This window comes from Balaenoptera acutorostrata, chromosome 11 (genome assembly GCF_949987535.1).
Source record: "Balaenoptera acutorostrata chromosome 11, mBalAcu1.1, whole genome shotgun sequence".
Lineage (NCBI taxonomy): Eukaryota > Metazoa > Chordata > Mammalia > Artiodactyla > Balaenopteridae > Balaenoptera > Balaenoptera acutorostrata.
Genome location: NC_080074.1, coordinates 89,104,867 through 89,127,437, shown reverse-complemented (window position 1 = coordinate 89,127,437; position 22,571 = coordinate 89,104,867). Strand labels below are relative to the sequence as shown.

General features: G+C 37.8%; 1 protein-coding gene across 10 annotated transcripts in view; it reads right to left on the bottom strand.

Moving 5' to 3' along the window:
* The window catches only part of ABCC9 (ATP binding cassette subfamily C member 9), a 142,435-nt gene that overhangs the window by 86,488 nt on the left and 33,376 nt on the right, over positions 1 to 22,571 (bottom strand). For all 10 annotated transcript variants that reach the window (XR_009009709.1, XM_057556561.1, XM_057556565.1 and 7 more), the window contains exons 14-17: positions 20,110 to 20,150; positions 19,038 to 19,180; positions 11,255 to 11,363; positions 6,845 to 6,952 (exon numbers count right to left, since the gene is read on the bottom strand). Coding sequence is in view for 9 of the 10 variants with exons in the window: in XM_057556561.1 (XP_057412544.1) it covers positions 6,845 to 6,952; positions 11,255 to 11,363; positions 19,038 to 19,180; positions 20,110 to 20,150 (401 nt within the window). In the remaining variant the exon portion in view is untranslated. The remainder of the gene's footprint in view (positions 1 to 6,844; positions 6,953 to 11,254; positions 11,364 to 19,037; positions 19,181 to 20,109; positions 20,151 to 22,571) is intronic.

The following is a 22,571-nucleotide window of genomic DNA, read 5'->3' as shown; positions in this document are numbered from 1 at the left end:
CAGTAGTTGTGGCATGCAGGCTCAGTAGCTGTGGCTTGCAGGTTTAGCTGCTCCATGGCATGTGGGATCTTCCAGGACCAGGGATCAAACCCTGTGTCCCCTGCATTGGCAGGCAGATTCTCAACCACTGTGCCACTAGGGAAGTCCCTCAATCACTGTTAATGGAAGTGTAAAATGGCACAACCACTTTAGAGAAAAGTTGGCCATTGTGAAGAAAAGTTGAGGATGTACAGCCCTATGACTCAGCAATTGTTCACAACAGCCTCAAAAAAAATAACCAAAAGTCCATCAAAAGTATAACAGATCAATAAGTTCTGGTATATTTATACAATGAAACTATACACAGTGATGAGAATGAATGAATTACAGCTTCACATAGCAACATGGATGAATTATATCCACATAATGTTGAGCAGAAGAAGCAACACACATACACGTACATGCACATATTCAAACTTAAAAAAACTAAAGCACATTTTTAGGGAGGCATACATAGCAAGGATGATCAAGGAAATGATGACCACAAAAGTCAGGGTGGTGATTATATCTCGGGGGAGAGATAGAGAGAGTGCAGCTAAAGTGTGTGCTGGGGGGACCTTCAGAGGAAGCTGATGATGTTCTTCACTTGGTAGTGGTTGCACAGGTATTTACTTTTTCATTTAACAGTGCATACATGTTGTATGTACTTTTCTGTAGGTATGTTGTATTTCACAATAAAAAAGATTTCAAAAATACAAATGAGTAATAACCAATTTGGGAATTTCCACTATGAATAAATGGTGAATTCGAGCTTGAAGGGGTATTTAAAACTGCAGTGGCCATTCAGTGGAATAGCAGACTCCAGGACATTGATGAGGAGGGGTTTGTTGTTTTTTTGTGGGTTTTTTGGTGCATGAAGGGTCAATTCTGGGAAAAAAATCATGATAACCTTCCTTTTTTCCATGAAAAATGAAAATAAATTGAATAAGGCACACGGAAAAGATGTATTTTTAGGTTCCCACTACACTGAATAGAAAATGTCGATTAAAAAACACTCTTTTTTTAGTCACTAATACATTGTTATTTTCTGGGCATATTTGAGAATTGGCAGCATAGAGGACCCTTTCTAGTCTCTCATTACTTACTTTTTCATAGCTTAGTTCACACCGTACTTGTACATTATAATTGTCTAGGGAACTACTAGAGATGTTTTCAAAAATGATGCCCAGGTTTATATATATATATATATATATATATATATATATATATAGACACACACACACACATATATATGCATATACATATATATATATATATGTGATTCTAATGTACAGCTAAGACTAAGAATCACTACAGGACTTGCCTGGAGGCACAGTGGTTAAGAATCCACCTGCCAACGCAGGGGACATGGGTTTGATCTCTGGTCCGGGAAGATCCCACATGCCACGGAACAACTAATAAGCACACGAGCCACAACTTCTGAGCCTGCACTCTGGAGCCCGAGAGTCACAATTACTGAGCCCACACGCTGCAACTACTGAAGCCTGCATGCCTATAGCCTGTGCTCCGCCACAAGAAAAGCCACCACAATGAGAAGCCCGTGCACCGCAACAAAGAGTAGCCCCCGCTCGCCGCAACTAGAGAAAAGCCCGCATGCAACAACGAAGGCCCAATGCAGCCAAAAATAAATAAATAAATAAATAAATAAATAAAAAATGAGTCACTACAGCTCTTTGAAATTCACAGGTGATATACCTTATCCTCAAAACAACCATACTAAAATGGCATCTCCACCTCAAGAGGGGCAGACCATGGCTTAGAGAAGCAGTTTGCCCAAATCACACATCAAATTAATGGCAAAGGGAAGGCTAGCATTAGATTATTCCATCCAGTAACGCATTTGCTCCAGTTGCTAAAAGCCTGTCGTGGGACAGGTATGGTGTCAGGCAATAAGGAGAAAGAGAGGAGAATTAAATGTGGTTCTTGGCTTTACTGTACCACTCACTGAGCATCCCTCACTCTGACTGGGCAGGGCAGGGAGTGGGACAGCCCCAGCAGCCAATGTGGCTAGTCTTCTAAACAGCTAGTTTCCAGACTCCGTTGGCTCTGATGTCCAGAGGCCCTTGACTGCTGCAGGCATCTGTTCTGGTTCCTGCATAACCCTGATCCCTTCCAGGGGCTGATCCCAACACTCAGTCCTCAGCCTGTGTTCCTGTGGTGGCCTGTCCTATGAAGCACTCATGCTTGGGAAGAGTACAAATGGCTGAGTGTCAATAACAAAAAACAAACAACCCTTTTGCATGTAGCTGTCCAGTTTTCCCAGCACCACTTACTGAAGAGCCTGCCTTTTCTCCATCGTATTCTCTTGCTTCCTTTGTCAAAGATAAGGTGACCAAATGTGCGTGGGTTTACCTCTGGGCTTTCTATCCTGTTCCATTGATCTATTATTTCTGTTTTTGTGCCAGTACCATACTGTCTTGATTACTGTAGCTTTGTAGTATAGTCTGAAGTCAGGGAGCCTGATTCCTCCAGCTTTGTTTTTCTTTCTCAACATTGCTTGGGCTATTCGGGGTCTTTTGTGTTTCCATACAAATTGTGAAATTTTTTGTTCTAGTTCTGTGAAAAATGCCATTGGTAGTTTGATAGGGATTGCATTGAATCTGTAGATTGCTTTGGGTAGTATAGTCATTTTCACAATGTTGATTCTTCCAATCCAAGAACATGGTATATCTATCCATCTGTTTGTATCATCTTTAATTTCTTTCATCAGTGTCATATAGTTTTCTGCATACAGGTCTTTTCTCTCCTTAGGTAGGTTTATTCCTAGGTATTTTATTCTTTTTGTTGCAATAGTAAATGGGAGTGTTTCCTTAATTTCTCTTTCAGATTTTTCATCATTGGTGTATAGGAATGCAAGAGATTTCTGTGCATTAATTTTGTATCCTGCTACTCTAACAAATTCGTTGATTAGCTCTAGTAGTTTTCTGGTAGTATCTTTAGGATTCTCTATACATAGTATCATGTCATCGGCAAACAGTGACAGTTTTACTTCTTTTCCTATTTGGATTCTTTTATTTCTTTTTTTTGGCTAAAGCTTCCAAAACTATGTTGAATAATAGTGGTGAGAGTGGGCAACATAGTCTTTTTCCTGATCTTAGTGGAAATGGTTTCAGTTTTTCACCACTGAGAATGATGTTGGCTATGGGTTTGTCATATATGGCCTTTATTATGTTGACATAGGTTCCCTCTATGCCTACTTTCTGGAGAGTTTTTATCATAAATCGGTGTTGAATTTTGTCAAAAGCTTTTTCTGCATCTATTGAGATTATCATATGGTTTTTATCCTTCAGTTTGTTAATGTGGTGTATCACATTGGTTGATCTGCGTATATTGAAGAATCTTTGCATTCCTGGAATAAACCCCACTTGATCACGGCACATGATCCTTTTATTGTGCTGTTGGATTCTGTTTGCTAGTATTTTGTTGAGGATTTTTGCATCTGTGTTCATCAGTGATATTGCTCTGTAGTTTTCTTTTTTTGTGACATCTTTGTCTGGTTTTGGTATCAGGGTGATGGTGTCCTCGTAGAATGAGTTTGGGAGTGTTCCTCCCTCTGCTACATTTTGGAAGAGTTTGAGAAGGACAGGTGTTAGCTCCGGTCCTGGGCTTTTGTTTGTTGGAAGATTTTTAATCCCAGTTTCAATTTCAGTGCTTGTGATTGGTCTGTTTATATTTTCTATTTCTTCCTGGTTCAGTCTCAGAAGATTGTGCTTTTCTAAGAATTTGTCCATTTCTTCCAGGTTGTCCATTTTATTGGCATATAGTTGCTTGTAGTAATCTCTCATGATCCTTTGTATTTCTGCAGTGTCAGTTGTTACTTCTCCTTTTTCATTTCTAATTCTGTTGATTTGAGTCCTCTCCCTTTTTTTCTTGATGAGTCTGGCTAATGGTTTATCAATTTTGTTTATCTCCTCAAAGAACCAGCTTTTAGTTTTATTGACCTTTGCTATTGTTTCTTTCATTTCTTTTTCATTTATTTCTGCTCTGATCTTTATGATTTCTTTCCTTCTGCTAACTTTGGGGTCTTTTTGTTCTTCTTTCCCTAATTGCTTTACGTGTAAGATTAGGTTGTTTATTTGAGTTTTTCTTGTTTCTTGAGATAGGATTGTATTGCTATAAACTTCCCTCTTAGAACTGCTTTTGCTGCATCCCATAGGTTTGGTGTCATAGTGTTTTCATTGTCATTTGTTTCTAGGTAGTTTTTGTTGATTTCCTCAGGAAGACCTAAATAGACATTTCTCCAAAGACATAGAGATGGCCAACAGGCACACGAAACAATGCTCAACATCACTAATTATTAGAGAAATACAAATCAAAACTATGAGGTATCACTGCACACCAGTCAGAATGGCCATCATTAAAAAGTCTACAAATAACAAATGTTGGAGAGGGTGTGGAGAAAAGTGAACCCTCCTACACTATTGGTGGGAATGTAAATTGGTACAGCAACTGTGGAAAACAGTATGGAGGTTCCTCTAAAAACTAAAAATAGAGTTGCCATATGATCCTGCAATCCCATTCCTCAGCATATATCCAGACAAAACTATAATTCGAAAAGATACCTTCACCCAATGTTCACTGTGGCACAATTCACAATAGCCAAGGCATGGAAACAACCTAAATGTCCATCGACAGATGAATGGATAAAGAAGATGTGGTACATATATACAATGAAATACTACTCAGCCATAAAAAAGAATGAAATAATACCATTTGCAGGAACATGGATGGACCTAGAGATTATCATACTAAGTAAAGTAAGTCAGAAAGAGAAAGACAAATATCATATGAAATCACTTATATGTGGAATCTAAAATACGACACAAATGAACTTATCTATGAGACAGAAACAGACTCACACACATAGAGAACAGACTTGTAATTGCCAAGGGGGAGAGGGGTGCGGGAGGGATCGATTGGGAGTTTCGGATTAGCCGATGCAAACTATTATATATAGAATGGATAAACAAGATCCTACTGTATAGAAGAGGGAACTATATTCAAAATCTGCTGATAAACCATAATGAAAAAGAATATGAAAAAGAATGTATATATATGTATAACTGAGTCACTTTGCTATACAGCAGAAATTAACACAGCATTATAAATCAACTATACTTCAATAATATAACATTTTTTTGAAAAAAGGCTGTTTGACAATGCAATCCAAAAATGGGCAGAAGACCTAAATACAAATTTCTCCAAAGAAGATATACAGAATGCCAACAGACACATGAAAGGATGCTCAACATCACTAATCATTAGAGAAATGCAAATCAAAACTACAATAAGGTATCACTTCACACCAGTCAGAATGGCCGTCATCAAAAAATCTACAAACAATAAATGCTGGAGAGGGTGTGGAGAGAAGGGAACCCTCTTGCACTGTTGGTGGGAATGTAAATTGATACAGCCACTATGGAGAACAGTATGGAGGTTCCTTAAAAACCTAAAATAGAATTACCATATGACCCAGCAATCACACTATTGGGCATATACCCAGAGAAAACCATAATTCAAAAAGACACATGCACCCCAATGTTCATTGCAGCACTATTTACAATAGCCAGGTCATGGAAGCAACCTAAATGCCCATCGACAGACAAATAGATAAAGAAGATGTGGTACATATATACAATGGAATATTACTCAGCCATAAAAAGGAACGAAATTGGGTCATTTGTAGATACGTGGATGGATCTAGAGACTGTCATATGGAGTGAAGTAAGTCAGAAAAACAAATATCATATATTAACGCATATATGTGGAACCTAGAAACATGGTACACATGAGCCGGGTTGCAGGGCAGAAATAGAGACACAGATGTAGAGAACAAACATATGGATACCAAGGGGGGAAAGTGGGGGGGGGGTGGTGGTGTGATAAATTGGGAGATTGCGATTGAATGTACACTAATATGTATAAAATGGATAAGTATTAAGAACCTGCTGTATTAAAAAAAAACCGTATGCTAACACATATATATGGAATCTAAAAAAAAAAAAATGGTTCTGATGAACCTATGGGCAGGACAGGAATAAAGACACAGATGTAGAGAATGGACTTGAAGACACGGGGAGGGGGAAGGGTAAACTGGGACGAAGTGAGAAAGTAACATTGACATATATACACTACCAAATGTAAAATAGATAGCCAGTGGGAAGCAGCGGCATGACACAGGGAGATCAGCTCAGTGGTTTGTGACCACCTAGAGGGGTGGGATAGGGAGCAGGGGAGGGAGATGCAAAAAGGAGGGGATATGGGGATATATGTATACATATAGCTGATTGTTATACAGCAGAAACTAACACAGCATTGTAAAGCAATTATACTCCAATAAAAATGTTAAGAAAAAAAAAAAAAGGCCGTTTGAGACAAGTCAAAGGCAGTATTGGGAAGCTGGGTGGAAGCACACAACCCAGGTCTAAGCCTTTCCTGGTTGTAGATAATTGTTATCTAATCTACTTCCTCAAAAACTGGACCTGTAATATTGGCGTTCTCTAGAAATGAATCTACTTGGTAGATAAACATAAGAGTATGAGCGGAAATACGTTGGATACTAGCTTCTAACGCAGATTCAGAAGAAAGATTCATCCCCCAGTTATTTAAACAACTGCTGGAGCAAAGCTGTGGTTGGGAGGCAAGGCAGCACTGAGAATTATAAACTTATCAGAATAGTTTTGAGAATGAGTGACCATGCTAAAGAGACTTTAAAGACATGATGTAGGACACTTTTGCAGAACTTCACCATAAAATAGTAACATCAATGTTTCTATTCATGTAAGAATTCAGGAAATAAAATAACCTTTATTGCGATATCCTCGGTCTCCACGGGACGCAGACGTCGTGTTGATTGCTCGTAGCTGTCCAGGTGATACCTTCCAGGCTGCTTCCTGTTTATAGTTTTTGGCTGCTGCATTCCACATGGAAAAGAGCACAAGTTGAAGGTCTATGGAAAAAACTTGAGTTTTTACTGAACATTAACTCACATTGCTACTTCTCCACTTCAATTCTAAGAAAAAGAAATGAGTAAAGTGAATGTCATATTTTAATTATTTCTATGGTGTCCCCCTGCCGCCAAAATAAAGCAAATGATAATGAAAAAGTGTTACACAATAATTTTAAACCTGATTCACAAACTTTTTAAGAAAAATAAAAATATGAAGATGTGATACTTGCAAACGACAGAAGTTAAAGTGCTGAGCACCAAACTAGGCTTTGGATATTCTTTCTCCAGCTTTCTGGATGAACAGGCCCAGGCGGTAAAAAGCTGTGTGTCATGGCCAAAGGCAAGCAGGCTAACTCAGGGTAAACTAGAATCTAATTCTTAGGCCGTCGGGCTTGTAAATGTTCCAACAGTGCATTTTTGGTCACCCTCTGAATCATGAGGATTTTGAATCCGATACACTCACATAAATCAGTCTGGGCTATATGTCACCTGAAGATCCCTGGTGGAATGAGAAAAAGCATCGAGGACTTTTTTGCCTATAATATGTATATTATTTCATAAGGAGATCCATAAGCACTGTAGAGTGATCTAGTTTTTCGCAAATGTTATAGCATTGCTCTGAGCCAAAGGACTAAAGAAAGTCTCCATAAAACGGAGGTTGCCAGCTAAAGCTAGGCAATCTTCACATACTTAAAATGAGCTCAAATTAGGTCATAACTAGAAACTTGTCATTCTCTAATTTTGAGTTTAATTTCACATAGAGACAAATGACTAAAGAGAAGGTAGAAAATTCAGTTCTGTAAACCTCTAATTTAGAAAAATATATAAGCTCAAAATTTGTCCCAGAGATCTAGTAAGCAAGTATTTCGACATAAATGATTATCTCTCTTACTTAAATACCTTATAGAGATGATGAAAGCTAAATAGTAAAACACTTTAAAACTGTTAAATTACCTTTAAAAGCAAAGGATTCTAGAATTGTGAAACTTTTTTTTTTTCCTTGGGCTTGGAACAGCAGGTTTAGCTTTTGATAAATCCGTTGAGTTCTATTATGGGAATCAGGAATGTCCTCAAATAATCAGTAATTTAATCTGAACGAGATATCGCCCTCCAATTTATATCCATCAGCGTATCAACAGAATATCAAACTACCAAATAGCACATTGCTAAGCTACACGCCATTCAATACTGAGATTAAAAAGTCACTGAGAAGTACTACCAGTGTTCTGTTGCACAGAAACTACTGAATGCATTTTAAATTTTAAAAAGAGAGAGAGAGAAAGAGTGCTCATGACATTTTTAGTTTTGTTTTTCTTCCCACAGTCCTCACAGATAACCTTACATGAGAGATGTAGAAAGCCACTATCCTTTAAGCTGAGTATATTTCCCACACAAGACAGGTCTATATCTGTACATATATTCTCTGTCTTCTATAGTCGTAACTTCTATAGTAGTATTGCGCCCAGAGTTCCAAAAGGAATGACTTCATGTTCTTCACAAAACTAAGGAGAGGGTGGGAGGAGGAGACGTGTTGACAGAGATTTGAGTCGGAGTCTCACAGATGTAATTTGAAGAAACTCTGGCTCTAGACTGTCACTAATTCTCCGTGGAGATTCTGCAGCCAAAACCACTTAACTCTAAGCTTTTACAGAATACATAGCATCTTAAGCGCTCTCAAGTAGGAGTTTCCATTAGTGTTCTTTTCAAACACACAGCTTTTTTCTCTTCATTTTTAAAAGTCTGTCATTTGTGGTTTGGCCCATCAGCAGTGATGAATAGCCCCGAAAGACATCAGAAGTCCAGTCTGGTTTCAATAACTCTGAAGATACTGGAGGCAACTGAAGGGGATTCTTTTTTCCTTCCAACCTTTGCTCAGTTCAATATTTCTTCTATCCCTCATCTCATACAAACCACTCTTCAGATTTCCCTCACTCCACTCCCTCAAACTTGACCTCCTCTGTTCCCTTTCCTGAGGTCATCTCCCTCTGCTCATCCCTACATCTCTGAAAGACGATCTAATAAGTTCTTTGGGAATCTCCTATCATCTAAAGTGAGACAAGGCAGGTTCTAATCAAATGCTTGACTTCCCTGCTGCCTCAAAGTGTACACAGTCTATGATGTGTTCCTGTCTTGGTGTCCGTGTCCACACAAGAGCACACAAGCATTTTCAGGCTTTGTTACTGCAGCATCTACAAGCATGGGTGGTGGTTCCTACTCAGACAAAATCACACCTGCTCAACAAAATAACTCAACAGAGAGTAAAAAAATAACTCCAGAAAAGCAGAAGAAATCAGCAAGTCTAAAGACAGCCAAGTGCTTGTCTTAACTATTTTTAGCATGATGTGAATAAAAATTTAATATAGACTGACTTCCTGGTGAAGGTTTTCCAAGCCTCAGTCAATTCCTGTCAGGAGACTGCACATGCATTTTTGTTTGGTTACATAAATGGTAAATATATTAACATTCTTCTCTAATAGTAAATGAATAACTAATTATTAACTTATTTTAGAAGAACTTCTTTCTACTTTACTGTTATGAAATAGACATATTAATTTTAAAGACTTTCTTCAGAATTTTTCAGACATGGCTTTCAAGAAAGTGGTTTAATCCAGTCCCATTAAATATCATCTAATGGCCAGTGGCTCTTAAATTTACATCTCCAAGGGGGACTTCTCTTCTTAGATGTCAATAAATATCTCAAAATTATCATGTGCAAAATATACCTCTTGATTCCACCTCAACAGCAACCTATTCATTTCTCAGCTTCCCTATTTCAGTTATTGGCTCCACCGTCTACCCAGTAGTCAAGCCAATAACCTAGGATTCATCCTTGAGCCTTCTTTCTCCCTCACTCCCTCCATTCAACCTATCAGCCAGTGTTTATCAGCTCAGCCTAAAAAGTGTGCACTGAACTTGATAGCTTCTTCTCAAGGTCCAGTGCAACTGCAACAAAAACAAATTCTAACCATCATCATTTCTTGTCTATGTTATTATAATGACCTCTTTACTGATCTATCTGTTCTACTCTTGTCCCCCATGACAACTCTTCACCCAGCAACCAGAGTGATCCTTTAAAAATATACACAAAATTATATGAGTCCCTTCTTTAAAACCCTCTAGTGGTTTCCTATTGTATGCCAATAAAATCCAAACTCTTTCCCTGGTTTACAGGACTCTCAATCCTTGTTCTTACCTCGTCTTGTCCTCCCTTCTTTACTAGGCTTCAGCCATAGTGCCCCTCTGTTCCTTGAACACACCAAATTAATTCCCACCTCAGGGTCTTTGCATCTGCTAGTTCTCTCCCTGAAATGATCTGGCCCCTTTTCTAGGTCTTTGCAGAAGAGGCACCTACTCTTCAGTCAGGTCTCAGCTCAAATGCCAGCTCTTCAGAGGGGCCTCCTGGGAAATGACCACCCTGCTTAGAGGACCCCAGTCACTCTCTAATATCTTCTTTTATTTTCTTCCCACAGGGAATTGATCTCACTTGTTTACTTGTTTATCATCTGACTCCTGCCTCAAGAAAGCAAACTCTGTGACAAGAAAGATCTTGCCTGCCTTGTTCAGAGCTACATTGCTAGGTCTTGGCACAAAGCACAGGGTAGCTGATAAGTCTGGAAATACAGGCAAATGTATAATACACATTATAGTCCAGGTAAAACATGACAAAATAACATTGACTGTGTTTCCAGGCTTTATGTAGATATGAGTAAATATTTGTGCAATGGATGAATAAACTTGTTCAGGAGGTACAAGACTCAGGTTTTAATTCTGGCTCTTCCACTAAAATCTTGTGACTCTATTCAAACCATACAACATGCAAATAAATATATGCATCTAGAAAACAAAATAGGTAATGTAGTGTAATATATTAAATGAGTCAAAAGACATAATGTATCAAAAAAGTACTTTTTAAACTAAAAAGTATAACATAGTTAAAGGTATTATAAGAATATGGTACAAGAGTTGTAAGTTTATTTTGTATGATTTTTATACAAAGCTTGGGGTAGACAACCTCTCTATTTCCTTTTGAATTGAACATGAGGTGTTCCTCTTGGGATAATCCTTTGATGACTTATAAAGACAAGCCTTATACATTTCTTTATTGATTTTAGACTTGTAAGGTTTTTTGCAGAAGCAGGTGGCAATTTTTTCTTCATATAGGTTAAAAGTAAAGCATATGATTTCTTCTAATTGCACCCATTTTCAATCATCCATCCTCAGGACTGTCCCTTATTCACAGCTCCCCTAACAAAGAAAAGCACTTACGGCTCCAGTGTGTTTCTTACAGGATTCAAATGGAAGAGAACCTTCCCCAGTCAGCCAGCTGTCCTCACCAATCTCATCACTCAAGAGAAACTCATTCAGCTTTTGAACACTGCAAAAGGCAAACAAGCAAGCACACAATAAGGGATAAAAATAAAACCACCACCAATGAAGTTCTACCTAAATAAACAAACTTTTCCCCCACTGTTACCATGGTAAGCAAGCCAGCTCTGAGAGTCATTTCTCAGGACCAACTGGGAATTCAGCTAGGGTGCTGGGGACTGACGGGCTCCCAGGACCTGGGGCTTTCAGCGCTTAAAATGGAAAAATCTCAGAAAAACCAGAACCAACTGGTCACCCTAAATTCAACCAACTCTCCTTTGCACTTTTTTTTTTTTTCTTGCAATTGTATTTCTTGTCAAAGACAATAGAATTGGAGAGGGACTTGAAACAAGGTGGTTAAAAAAAATAACACCAACGAAGGAAGTATCATTATTCTCATGTTACAAATGAAGGGAAATAAGGTACAGGGCAGTTAAGTAAAAGCATACAGCATATAACACACAGATCATGGGTCCCTGCCCACTATGCTATTTTGCTTAAGCACTACTGTATATATTGGACATATCACAACCTGGCAAGGAGAGGGCCCTCTAGAATATTACTATGCAAAACGTTGGCCAAGATCAGTGGCATCATCACCTGGGAGCTTACTCGAAACTTAGAATCTCAGGCCCCACCCAAGACCTCCTGAGTCAAAATCTACATTTTAAGAAGATCCAGAGATGCTTCATAAGCACAGGACAGTTGGAAAAGCCCTGTTCTAGAAGAGTAATTTACAAACATTCTTTACTGTGGTCTCCAGAGGCTGGACACAAGACCCCTTGGCCCGCTTACCCTACCTATTCTAATTTTCTCAAACCAGTGTCATAGGATCAAGAGTAAAACGAACCGAAGAAAGCAAGAACACAATTTGAAAACATTCTCCCATAAATAAAATGATTCACTACAGAAAAGTCTGTGAAGTTGACAAGACAAGAAATGCTCCTTCTAGCATGCTAAGATGCTAACAGTGGGCAAACTGGCCTGGCACCTGCAGCATCACTTACAGGGGAAAGATTGCCGTTGTTAGGAAACTAGAAAATACACATTTGAAACAAAAGATTTTTTTATTTATCATTTCAGCTTGTAGTCAAGTTAAGTGCCTCCAGACAAGTCTGCAGAGTTTGTTTTTGTGACAGACTAATAAAATGAAGAAAAGTAAATTCAATTCAGTCTGTTGTCCATGAACTTTAAGCTCTTTAGCCTTGCATGTCATAGAAACCGCTTCCTTTCTGTGGAAACATAAAGGTAGATAAAATCCACTAGGGCAGTCTATTAACTTCTAAATTTCATTTACAGGAAACTAAAAGAAATAATTTTTTCATTTTTTTTTAATTGAAGTATAGTTGACTTACAATATCATGTTAGTTTCAGGTGTACAGCACAGCGATTCAGATATATATATCTACAGATATATATATATCTACATATATACATTCCTTTACAGATTCTTTTCCCTTATAGGTTATTAAAAAATATTGAGTATAGTTCCCTGTGCTATACAGTAGGTCCTTGTTGGTTATCTATTTTATATATACTAGTGTGTATATCTTAACCCATAAAAGTAATTTTTTAATTGAAGTATAGTTGATACAATATTATATAAGTTACAGGTGTACAATATAGTGAGTCACAGTTTTTAAAGGTTATACCCCATTTATATTAATAGTTATAAAACACTGGCTATATTCCCTATGTTGTACAATACATCTTTGTAGCTTATTTTATACATAATAATTTGTACCTCTTAATGCCCTACTCCTTATGTTGCCCCTCCCCCCTTCCCTCTCCCCACTGGTAACTACTAAAGCGAACCACTAGTTCTCTATATCTATGAGTCTGTTTCTTTTTTGTTATATTCATGAGTTTGTTGTATTTTTTAGATTCCACTAAAAAAAATAATTGTTTAAGGAAAGCTTTGGCTGAATAATACTCCATTTTATGTGTATGCTGCATTTTGTTTATTCATCAATTGAGGGACATTTGGGTTGTTTCACTTTTTGGCTATTATGAATAATGCTGCTCTGAAGATGAATGTACAAATATCTATTCAAGTCCCTGCTTTCAATTCTTTTGGGTATACACCCAAAAGTAGAATTGCTGAATCATATGGTAATTCTATGTTTAATTTTTTGAGCATCTGCCATACTTTTTTTCATGGTTCTGGAATTCCTGACTTACTTAAATATATTCAAGTTATGACAACATGGCCGAACCTTGAAAACATTATGCTAAATAAGATAAGCCAGGCACACAAAAAACAAAAATTGCATAATTCCACTTATATGAGGTAGATAGAATAGTCAAATGCATACAGACTGAAAGTCAATGGTGGTCACCAGGGTCTGGGAGGAGAGGTAGGTACAAGGGGAGTTATCATTTAGTGAGTATAGAATTTAATTTGAGAAACTGAAAAAGTTCTGGAGATGGATTATGGTGACATTTGCACAACAATGTGAATGTACTTAATGCCACTCAACTGTACACTTAAAATGATTTAAATGATAAATTTTATGTTATGTATATTTTACTGCAATTTTAAAAAGAATTTTAGAACCAAAAAAAGAAAGAAGAGCTTTGGGTTTTGTACTCTCTTTGAGTCTTTGACAGCAAAGCCTGATCACATAGGTTTGAAAGATGGTGTTAGAAATGCCTTAGAAATGGCATTTTATTCATCTTAAATGGCAGTATCCTTTCTTTACTTTTACAGACTTTAATTGTCATTCTGTTCCAATGTTTAGAAGAGATTGGATTTTAAGGAGCACAGCTTTGTCAATCAAAGGAATACCTTTTAGACAACCTCACACTGTGTCTCTGCACACAAAGGAAAGTATGGGGCCAGGCTCATGTGCCTTGGTAACTCTAAGTCCAGCAGCTCCTGGTACACATTACTCAATGAATGTTTGCTGAATCAATCAAAGAAGGAATAAACCAATGATTCAGACATTTAAGTAAGGTCAGTTGATTCAATTCTCCATTTCACTTTCTAGCACACACAAATCTTACTGAAGCTTTTATGAAATTAATGAGACCCATTCTTGCTGAATATCAGGAAGCAATGGTCCCTGAGCATGATTGGGGCATGGGGAGAACTTCTTTCCTCTTCATAAGATCCCACTTTGGAACTCCAATTACAATAAACATCGGAGGACCCAATACTAGCACTTTTCTGAATCCTCCCCTCCATTTCCCCTCTCCATCCCCATTATTCCAGGCTCTCTGGCTTAGGGTCCCTTGCACTATTTTGTTTGTTTTATTACTGTCTATCTCTCCCACTAGACTCTGAACTCTTTAAAAGCGAAAATTTTCATCTTCAGAATCTAGCCCAGTGCCAAAAATATAACATAGCAATTCCTCAAGAAATGTCTGGTGAATGAATAGGTAATACAAAAAACATTTCCTGTTCATATGAGGGCCTTTCAGAACTCACAGAGGCAAAACAACTATGGAAAATGCATGAATCCTGACCAAGGGTGAAGTAATTTCCACCATGCTGCCAGGGTTATATTTTTAAAATGCAAATATGCTCATACAACAGTCCTCTCCCTAAAATAACAAATGGCCACCCTGCAGCTTTCAGCATCCTTGGCATCATCTACAGGCTGATTGGGATTTTACTCTCCAGCTTCATCTCCCAGTGCTTTCCTCATCAGGACTTTTCTCCAACTACATGCAATTACCTTTAGCCCCCAGAAGGTACCAAGATCTCTCACCTCTCTGCTCACCCCTTCCCCTTGCATACATCGCTCCCTCACACAGAATGTGTTTTCCCTTTTTATTCAACTGGCCAAGTCCTACCTATTCTTTAAGATCCCATGAAGGAACTATCACCGCCTTTAAACCTTTACTGACTGGACTATCTCCCTTCTCCCTTGATAAGCTTCAATGAGCCTCATATATGGCCCATGTTATTCTGTGTAGTGCTCTATCACAGCATAACATGCGTGTTGTAATTCCCTTCCCTTCCCAGTCTCTCCAGCTAGACTGTGGACTCCTGTGGATTTCACTCCATCTTTCATCTTTGCCATCCCCAGTGCCTAGCAAGGTACCTGAACTGCTTAATAAATGAATGTGGATCCACAGAAAGATATCTCTCTGAAGCACAAAACGGAGTTCAGTAAAATGGTGTTAAATTAGTAAAACGGAGATTTGTTAAATATCTAAAATATGTAGGCAATGTGCTGGGCATCTTTCATGTATTATCTCATTTAATTCTCCCAACCACCATAAACAGGAACCATTATGATGCTCATTTGATAAGTGAGGAAGCTGAGCCATAGAGGCACCAAATAATATGCTTGTGGTTGAACAGTGACTATTCCATGGCTGTGCAGGTATTGAAAGCAGGTAAACTTGATACCAAACAACTCCCTATCCTGCCTCCATCACCTTTTAGTTTAGTGTTTTACTAATTTCTCATTTGTTTAGGTAATTTGTCAAAGTATTTAAGGTTTTGTTACCGATGATATTTTTTTCACTTTTCAAGTTTGGGTGTTTACATACAGCTTGAGTACCTTGGACAGGTGCTATGTTTTGGGGGAATAACTGATTTTGTTGCTGGCAGTTATGTGTTTTCTTGTGGAAACCATGAAAGTTTTGTAAACGTGGACCAGGTCAACCTGTGAGCATGTTCTATGATAAATATAGTAACAATTTATTTGGTTGAAGGTAATCACAGTAGACTAGCCTAGCGTACTTTCCTTTGGGAGGGAAATGAGAGAAAGGACACAAGAGTTATCTTCCACCAAAGCAAGGGACTAGTTTTACACATTTCTTTCCTTGGTAAATAACATCTCTGGATATAGATACTGCATTGTACGTCAAGTACCAGAAACCTAAACTCAAATTATTTATAAAGGATACAATATAGCAACTTAACCTTTTCCTCCAGAAAAGCAAAACACATAAACTATTTTCTTACAAATAAAGCAAAGAGGACAAGTACAGCAGGCATCATGAAAAAAATCACTAATTCAAGTATTTTAACATTTTAGAAACTAGTGACTTTCCTACTTCTCTTCATTTCTTCCCTCCGTTTTGCAAATGTAGACTGGAACACATCACCATAAAAGGTCCAGAAAACTCAAATGATGTGGGGTGCTGGGGTTACTGGGAGATAACCTGAATCTTAACGGCCTCTTTCTTCCATTTTATTATGTATACATAAGGTCCCACCCGGTGAGTACCGCAAAGACAATTTTGTCTAACAAGCTAAACATTTTTAAAAGAAAGCATAGAATTTTCTCGAAGCAACGAATTTTACATGGCATGGAATCTTCCTCCAGCAGAGAAGTTTACACATCTTTTACAGGCATGCATAACACAAGTTGCGGAGTATGCTGCACCCTCTTCTAACCCACCAAATTTCTGCATGCATCTCAGAGTGTAGCAAAGAACTTATGACTTCCACAGTCCTGAAAAGGAGGTTTCAAAATCAGCTAACCAAAGTCTCCGATTATAAACAGGCTGCTCAACTCGCTGTGGGCCAACTGGCATTAAAGCCTGGTCACGGGTTCCCAGGCAGAGAAGGAAATGCCAAGCCCAGTTCACACTGGGAAAGACGCTCATCTGGGTTCCGAGAACCAGCACACAGTGGGAAAAAGGACTGGCCTCCTCTGTTGACTGGTCATCTCCCGAGGACCCACAAATCAACCACTGAAATTCATTTTAGAGAAGCAAGTTTTTATAAGCTGATTCTATTTGGCCTATGGCTTGGGAAATCTGGAGCTGAGCCCTGAAAACAGACTGGTCTTTATCAAACTGGCAAATGCCTTTTCCCTGGAACGTACAGAAGAGAGAGTGTTATGCAGAAATATACAGGGATTATGATCCACGCTCAGCTTTACTAGGATTCACTACAGCAGGATTGTATACTATGGACTTGGGGAAACCCACACGCCTAGATTTATTAATTTTTTTTCACAGCAACTCTTAAAGTCCTTTTGGTGCTTGGTAACCTCCTGATTTCAGAGGACTGATCTATTATTAGTGATCAACTGCTTTCTGTTTGACTTGTAGCACAAAGTCAAATTCAATTAAAAAGGCAACCGTGAGAGGGACAGCTATTAAGTGGAGAAAATGAAAATAAGAACCAAAATAGCAGACTCTGGCCATTTATCAGTTTTATTGTTTGAAGTCGCTTCCCTTCCAGAGCACTGCCTAATTTGGAAGTGGTGCTACAGAAATCAGTCAGTGATCCGTACAAGTGTTTCAGAAGTCAGAACAATAAGAAAATGAGGGCAGATGAGGTCAGAGGGCCTGAGCTTTAAACTCTTAACAGCTCCAGAATCTGTTACTAACAGCATATCTTACAGAATAGGATTGAAATCTTGTTACGGTATTAGTGTAAACAATCAGAACTTGGTTTATAGTAAGATAAGGTATATGAATTTTAATGATATTTGGTATTAAGCCTTTGTTAAGACAATATAAACTATTGCCTAAAACTAGAGGTTCTGGTATCTTGAATATTAAAAAATAGTTTGCTTAACAATACATAGACATTGGGAAAGTATTTCATTTTAAAGGACCTTACAATAGATGCTCTACATTGCTGTTAATGACAACACTATGCTTAGTATATTTAAGGCCTCAATTTTCCATTTTTCCTTCTGTATTGAAACGTCTTGGCATTTCTTTCAAAGGCCAGATATAAATATGATAATGACTGTTTATGAAACATGCTGAGGTTTTATAAGGTTTATAAGACCTTATAGCAGAAAGCAAAATACTACTTTAAGACTACCTTGTTTATAATATAGACTGAAACATAGCTACGGCACTATGGCACTTACAGGGTAGTATAATATAGTTTGGTAACATACTTATTATATAATACAAGTAAAAATGGTGGGGAAATGGTCATTATCAGACCACAACTATTTTTATGGGAAATTGTGAGTCTGAGATAAAGTCTACACTGCTTAGAAACCTATAGAAGTCTACTTAAAATTAACAGAACACCGCACTCAGTTTTGCAAACTGTGAGCCTGGATTTTTTTTTTTTTTTTTTTTTTTTTGCCAAATTAAACTAAAATTAAAACAGAAAATATGTGTTGATATGAACATTCTCCATCACTGCTGGTAAAAACATAGACTGGCCCAGCTTTGCTGGAAAACATTATGGCCATATTCATTAAAAAAAACTTAAAAATCTGTACACATTTTAACCTACGTCTCCTTCAGTGGAAAACAACATGGCCATACTCATCAAGGGCATTAAGAAGATGCATACTATTAGAACAAGTAAGACCACTTCTAGAAATCTGACTTTAGAAAATAATCAGAGAAAAGTTTAAAGATAAACAGATGCTTCTCTCAAATGTAATTTACATTATTTATGTTACATGGGTGAAAATAGAAACATTCTAAATGTCTAAGAAAGAGGTAACCATTAAATAAATTAGAATACTTCCAAACAATGGAATATCATGTAGCCAATAAACGTCATGCATTATGGTTTTAATGAGGGGGGAAATAACCCCCCAAAGTTCAAAATTTTTATTTTAGAATAATTATTTTTATATGAAATAGATAAAAGACTGAAAGGTAGCATACCAAAATTTTAACAAGTTATCTCTGGGCAGTGATTTGGATGTTCTTTTTATACTTTTTCTAACTTACTACCATGAGCAGATAGTATTTCTATAATCAAGCAAAGAACTCCAGACATTCCAGCACATACCTGATGATGGCTTTGACGGCAAATCTGACCACAGTGGAGAGCAGGAAGAGAGGGGTGACCAGGATGTGGAAGAGAGACAGTGAAGCAAAGGCTTCTGCAGGTTTGAGATTGTTCCCGCTGGCATACGCATGGGTCACAAATGTCTGTGCAAAGAAAGGATTTCAGAGAAAGCTGGAGAAAGGTTCACACATACTTGCATTCAATTTTACAAGCCTAACAAATTCTACTATGCCAATATGGCCATTGCAACTCTGAAAAATATAATACAATTGCTTCATCCAAATCCCTCCCTAAGAAAAATAACACTTGCTATTGGTAGAGTACTTAATGGTTTACATTCATTCTAGCAGTAAACTTGTGAAAGGGGCAAAACAGATTCTATTGACAGATTAGAAAATTAACTTCTGTCAAATTACTGAGATGGGGGAATAACCATGAGAGAATCCAGAGTTCTTCACACCTACTCAGGCTCTTTCCAACCAATACTAAATTTTCTGAGAGAAGAAAGGAAACATTCCATTGTTTTAGGGTCCCTATTGTGGATCTTTCCTAAAATCGCCAACAAGGGTATCCAAAGCAGACTTATTTACAAATATTTCTAAGTATAATACTAGTTCCTGGGTTTGTCCTTTTTGTTTGAAATACAATGTAATCATTTAACATTTTCCAGTTGTTGATCTAGCACTATCTTGTAAGAATGTCCAGGAACCAGGTCATGGAGATTAGGACAGTAAGTTCTCCACCTCCGTTAATTTTGCTCCCCAGGACACATTTGGCAGTGTCTGGGGATATTTTTGATGGTACTAATGGCATCTAATAAGTAGAAGCCAGGGATGCTGCTAGACATCCTAATGCAGAGGACAGGTTCTCACAACAAAGAATTAATTATCGGGACCAAAACGGTCCACAGCGCCACGGTTGAGCAACCCCGGATTAGAACTATCACAATGGAGACAGCGAAGAGAAAACTGAAGGTGAGGTAATATAGGTTACCACCCACCCATTCTTGTTCCTAAGTCATTTCTGAACACTGACTTAAGTCCATTTCTTAAGGTAAGAAAAAGTGTCTTACAGCAAGAACAGCTGCTATGGGAATTGCCGCGTTCATGAAGACTGTGGAAAGAAACCAAATACATTAGTTTCAGTGAACTGTGAGACATTTCAGTAACTTTAATTAATCATCGATTATTACTCTAACTTTCCTTGAAGGACCAAGTACATTAAGGAAGGAAGGAATTAAGTACAGGAAGGACCAAGTACATTAAGTAACATTTTTGTCTTGAGTCCACAAACATTTCCCAGTTGGTATTTCCTGGTTCACAGTTGTGAACTCCCATAGGTGAGGCTTAACCAGAAAATGTGAAAAATTATTTTTTTTATGACATGTTACAAAGAGCAAAATTTAGATAAAGTTATTAGAATTTAACACATATGCATTCTTCAGAGTATTCACGGTCTGTATTTTGTTTGGTCCACTAAACTAACTTAAAAATATAAAAATTGGGATATTATACAGATAAAAAGAATTTGACATCACGTGAAAAATCTCCTTCCAGCAGTGATATTAATTTTCACTTATAGACCTTTTGTTTAATAAAATAGCTCCATATCTTGGGCCCTCTGCTTGTTTAAATATCTCTCCAGGAATATATTGCACTATCATTTGATAAGCATAATATGCAGAACTGAAATAAGAAAAACTCATATTTAGGCTAGAATACTAGCATTTGGAAGTAATAGGAAAAATAAAAAGCCAAGTTGATGATTTGTAGTTATTTTGTCATAAACCATAGAGTTTTAGGAACGGAGGACCAAAAAGTAACTGCATAGTTGGTAACAGGGCCAGGCAATGGCAGAGCAAGAACTATAATCTAGTTTTCTTGACACTCAGAAGACAGTTCATCTAAAAACTATCACCAACTCTCATGATCCGCTCTCATGAACTGTCCTTACCACCGTGTACAGACTCAGCCTGTGCTTCTGAAGGTCCAGAGGTGGCTTAGCTATCAAATCCGAATTCTTGTACAGTAGCAGCAATCCAAACACGGCTCTGAGACTCATAACAGTACAGATGAAGAATCATGTTTCTGTCTTCATCTTTCTCTAGCTATTATGACCTTTTTTTTCTAAGTGTATTTCATTCTTTTCCTCCACATCATTATTTATAACTCATTCTAAATATCTTTAAATAAGTAATCTCCTCTTGATGAGGAAGAGTGAGAGCAGCTGCTATTTTACTAAAAACTATTTATTTGGCACTCTGCACCCAGTGCAGGTTATCGGGGACCCTTCCTACCTCATCATAAAGATGAGGATGGGATGCACGAGGTCACACAGCTGGGCTCCTCAGACCGTACTCACCACCACTTCACTCTGCCACTACTCAACAACTCACAATTACTGAGGTATGACGGGAGTGCCTTCTCCTATTTAATGATTACAACTACCCTGCGCAATAATGAGGAAAGCACTTAGGAAAGATGAGTCACAGGCAAGATTCCAAGCTAGGAGATGACAGAGCTTGGATAAAACCCAGACCTTTCTGGTCAAAAGCTTCATGTTCTTCCCACTTCTCCGCATAAAACTCTATCAAAGTGAAGAGAGAAAAAATAAAATTGTGCCTTTGTCTTTGGCCAAAAAATGAAATCCATAAACAGCACATGACCATTTGGCAGTGGAGATTAGGAAATGATTTAACAGAATCTCTTTTGCCCCCCAGATATGATCTCCAGTGGCAAGAACACTGATTCATAGAGATGGATCTTCAGTTTTATTAGTATTTATCCTGTTTAACTTTGCTTTTCAACATTTTCCGATACCACAGATTGAGCGCTTTTATGTTTCAGGTGCTTTTCTATACACATTACATACATTATCTTATTTTAATTCCCCCAGGTATGCTGAATACAGCCCAACTTCCTGATGAGGAAATCAAGACGCCACCAAATGCTGACCAAGGATGTATAGCAGACAAGTTGCTGAGGCAGGATTTCATTCCAGGTCAGCCTGCACTCTAAGACCCAACAGTAACCACCATGTTATACAGTTGACATTTTTCTTTCTTTCTTTTGTTTTTTTCTTTTTTTTGGTCTAAACTTACGGTACTCTGCAAATAATATTTACAAAATATTTTTAACAGTTACAGAACAGTGTCACGTCCACTGCCTCATTTGACTCTCACAATATACCTGTGAGAAAGGTATTATTCTTATTACACCAATTTTTAGAGGAGGAAACTGAGGGAGGTTATTGAACACTAGCCCACTTGCCAGGTGCGTTATACAAAACAATGAGTAGGAAGCCCTTGATGTAGTGCCTGGAATAGAGTCAATCAACAAGTCAATCAACATTTGCAGCATTCCTTAATCTATTCTAATCTTTACTACAATCCTACATGGTAGAGATTGTTATTTTCCACTGTTACACATGAAAAAATTGAGGCTTGGAGGATAGAAGTAGTAATTTGGTCAAAGCCATACTGCTATGAAGTGGCAGAATTCAGATTTAGAGCCAGGTCCATTCAACTCAGATAAT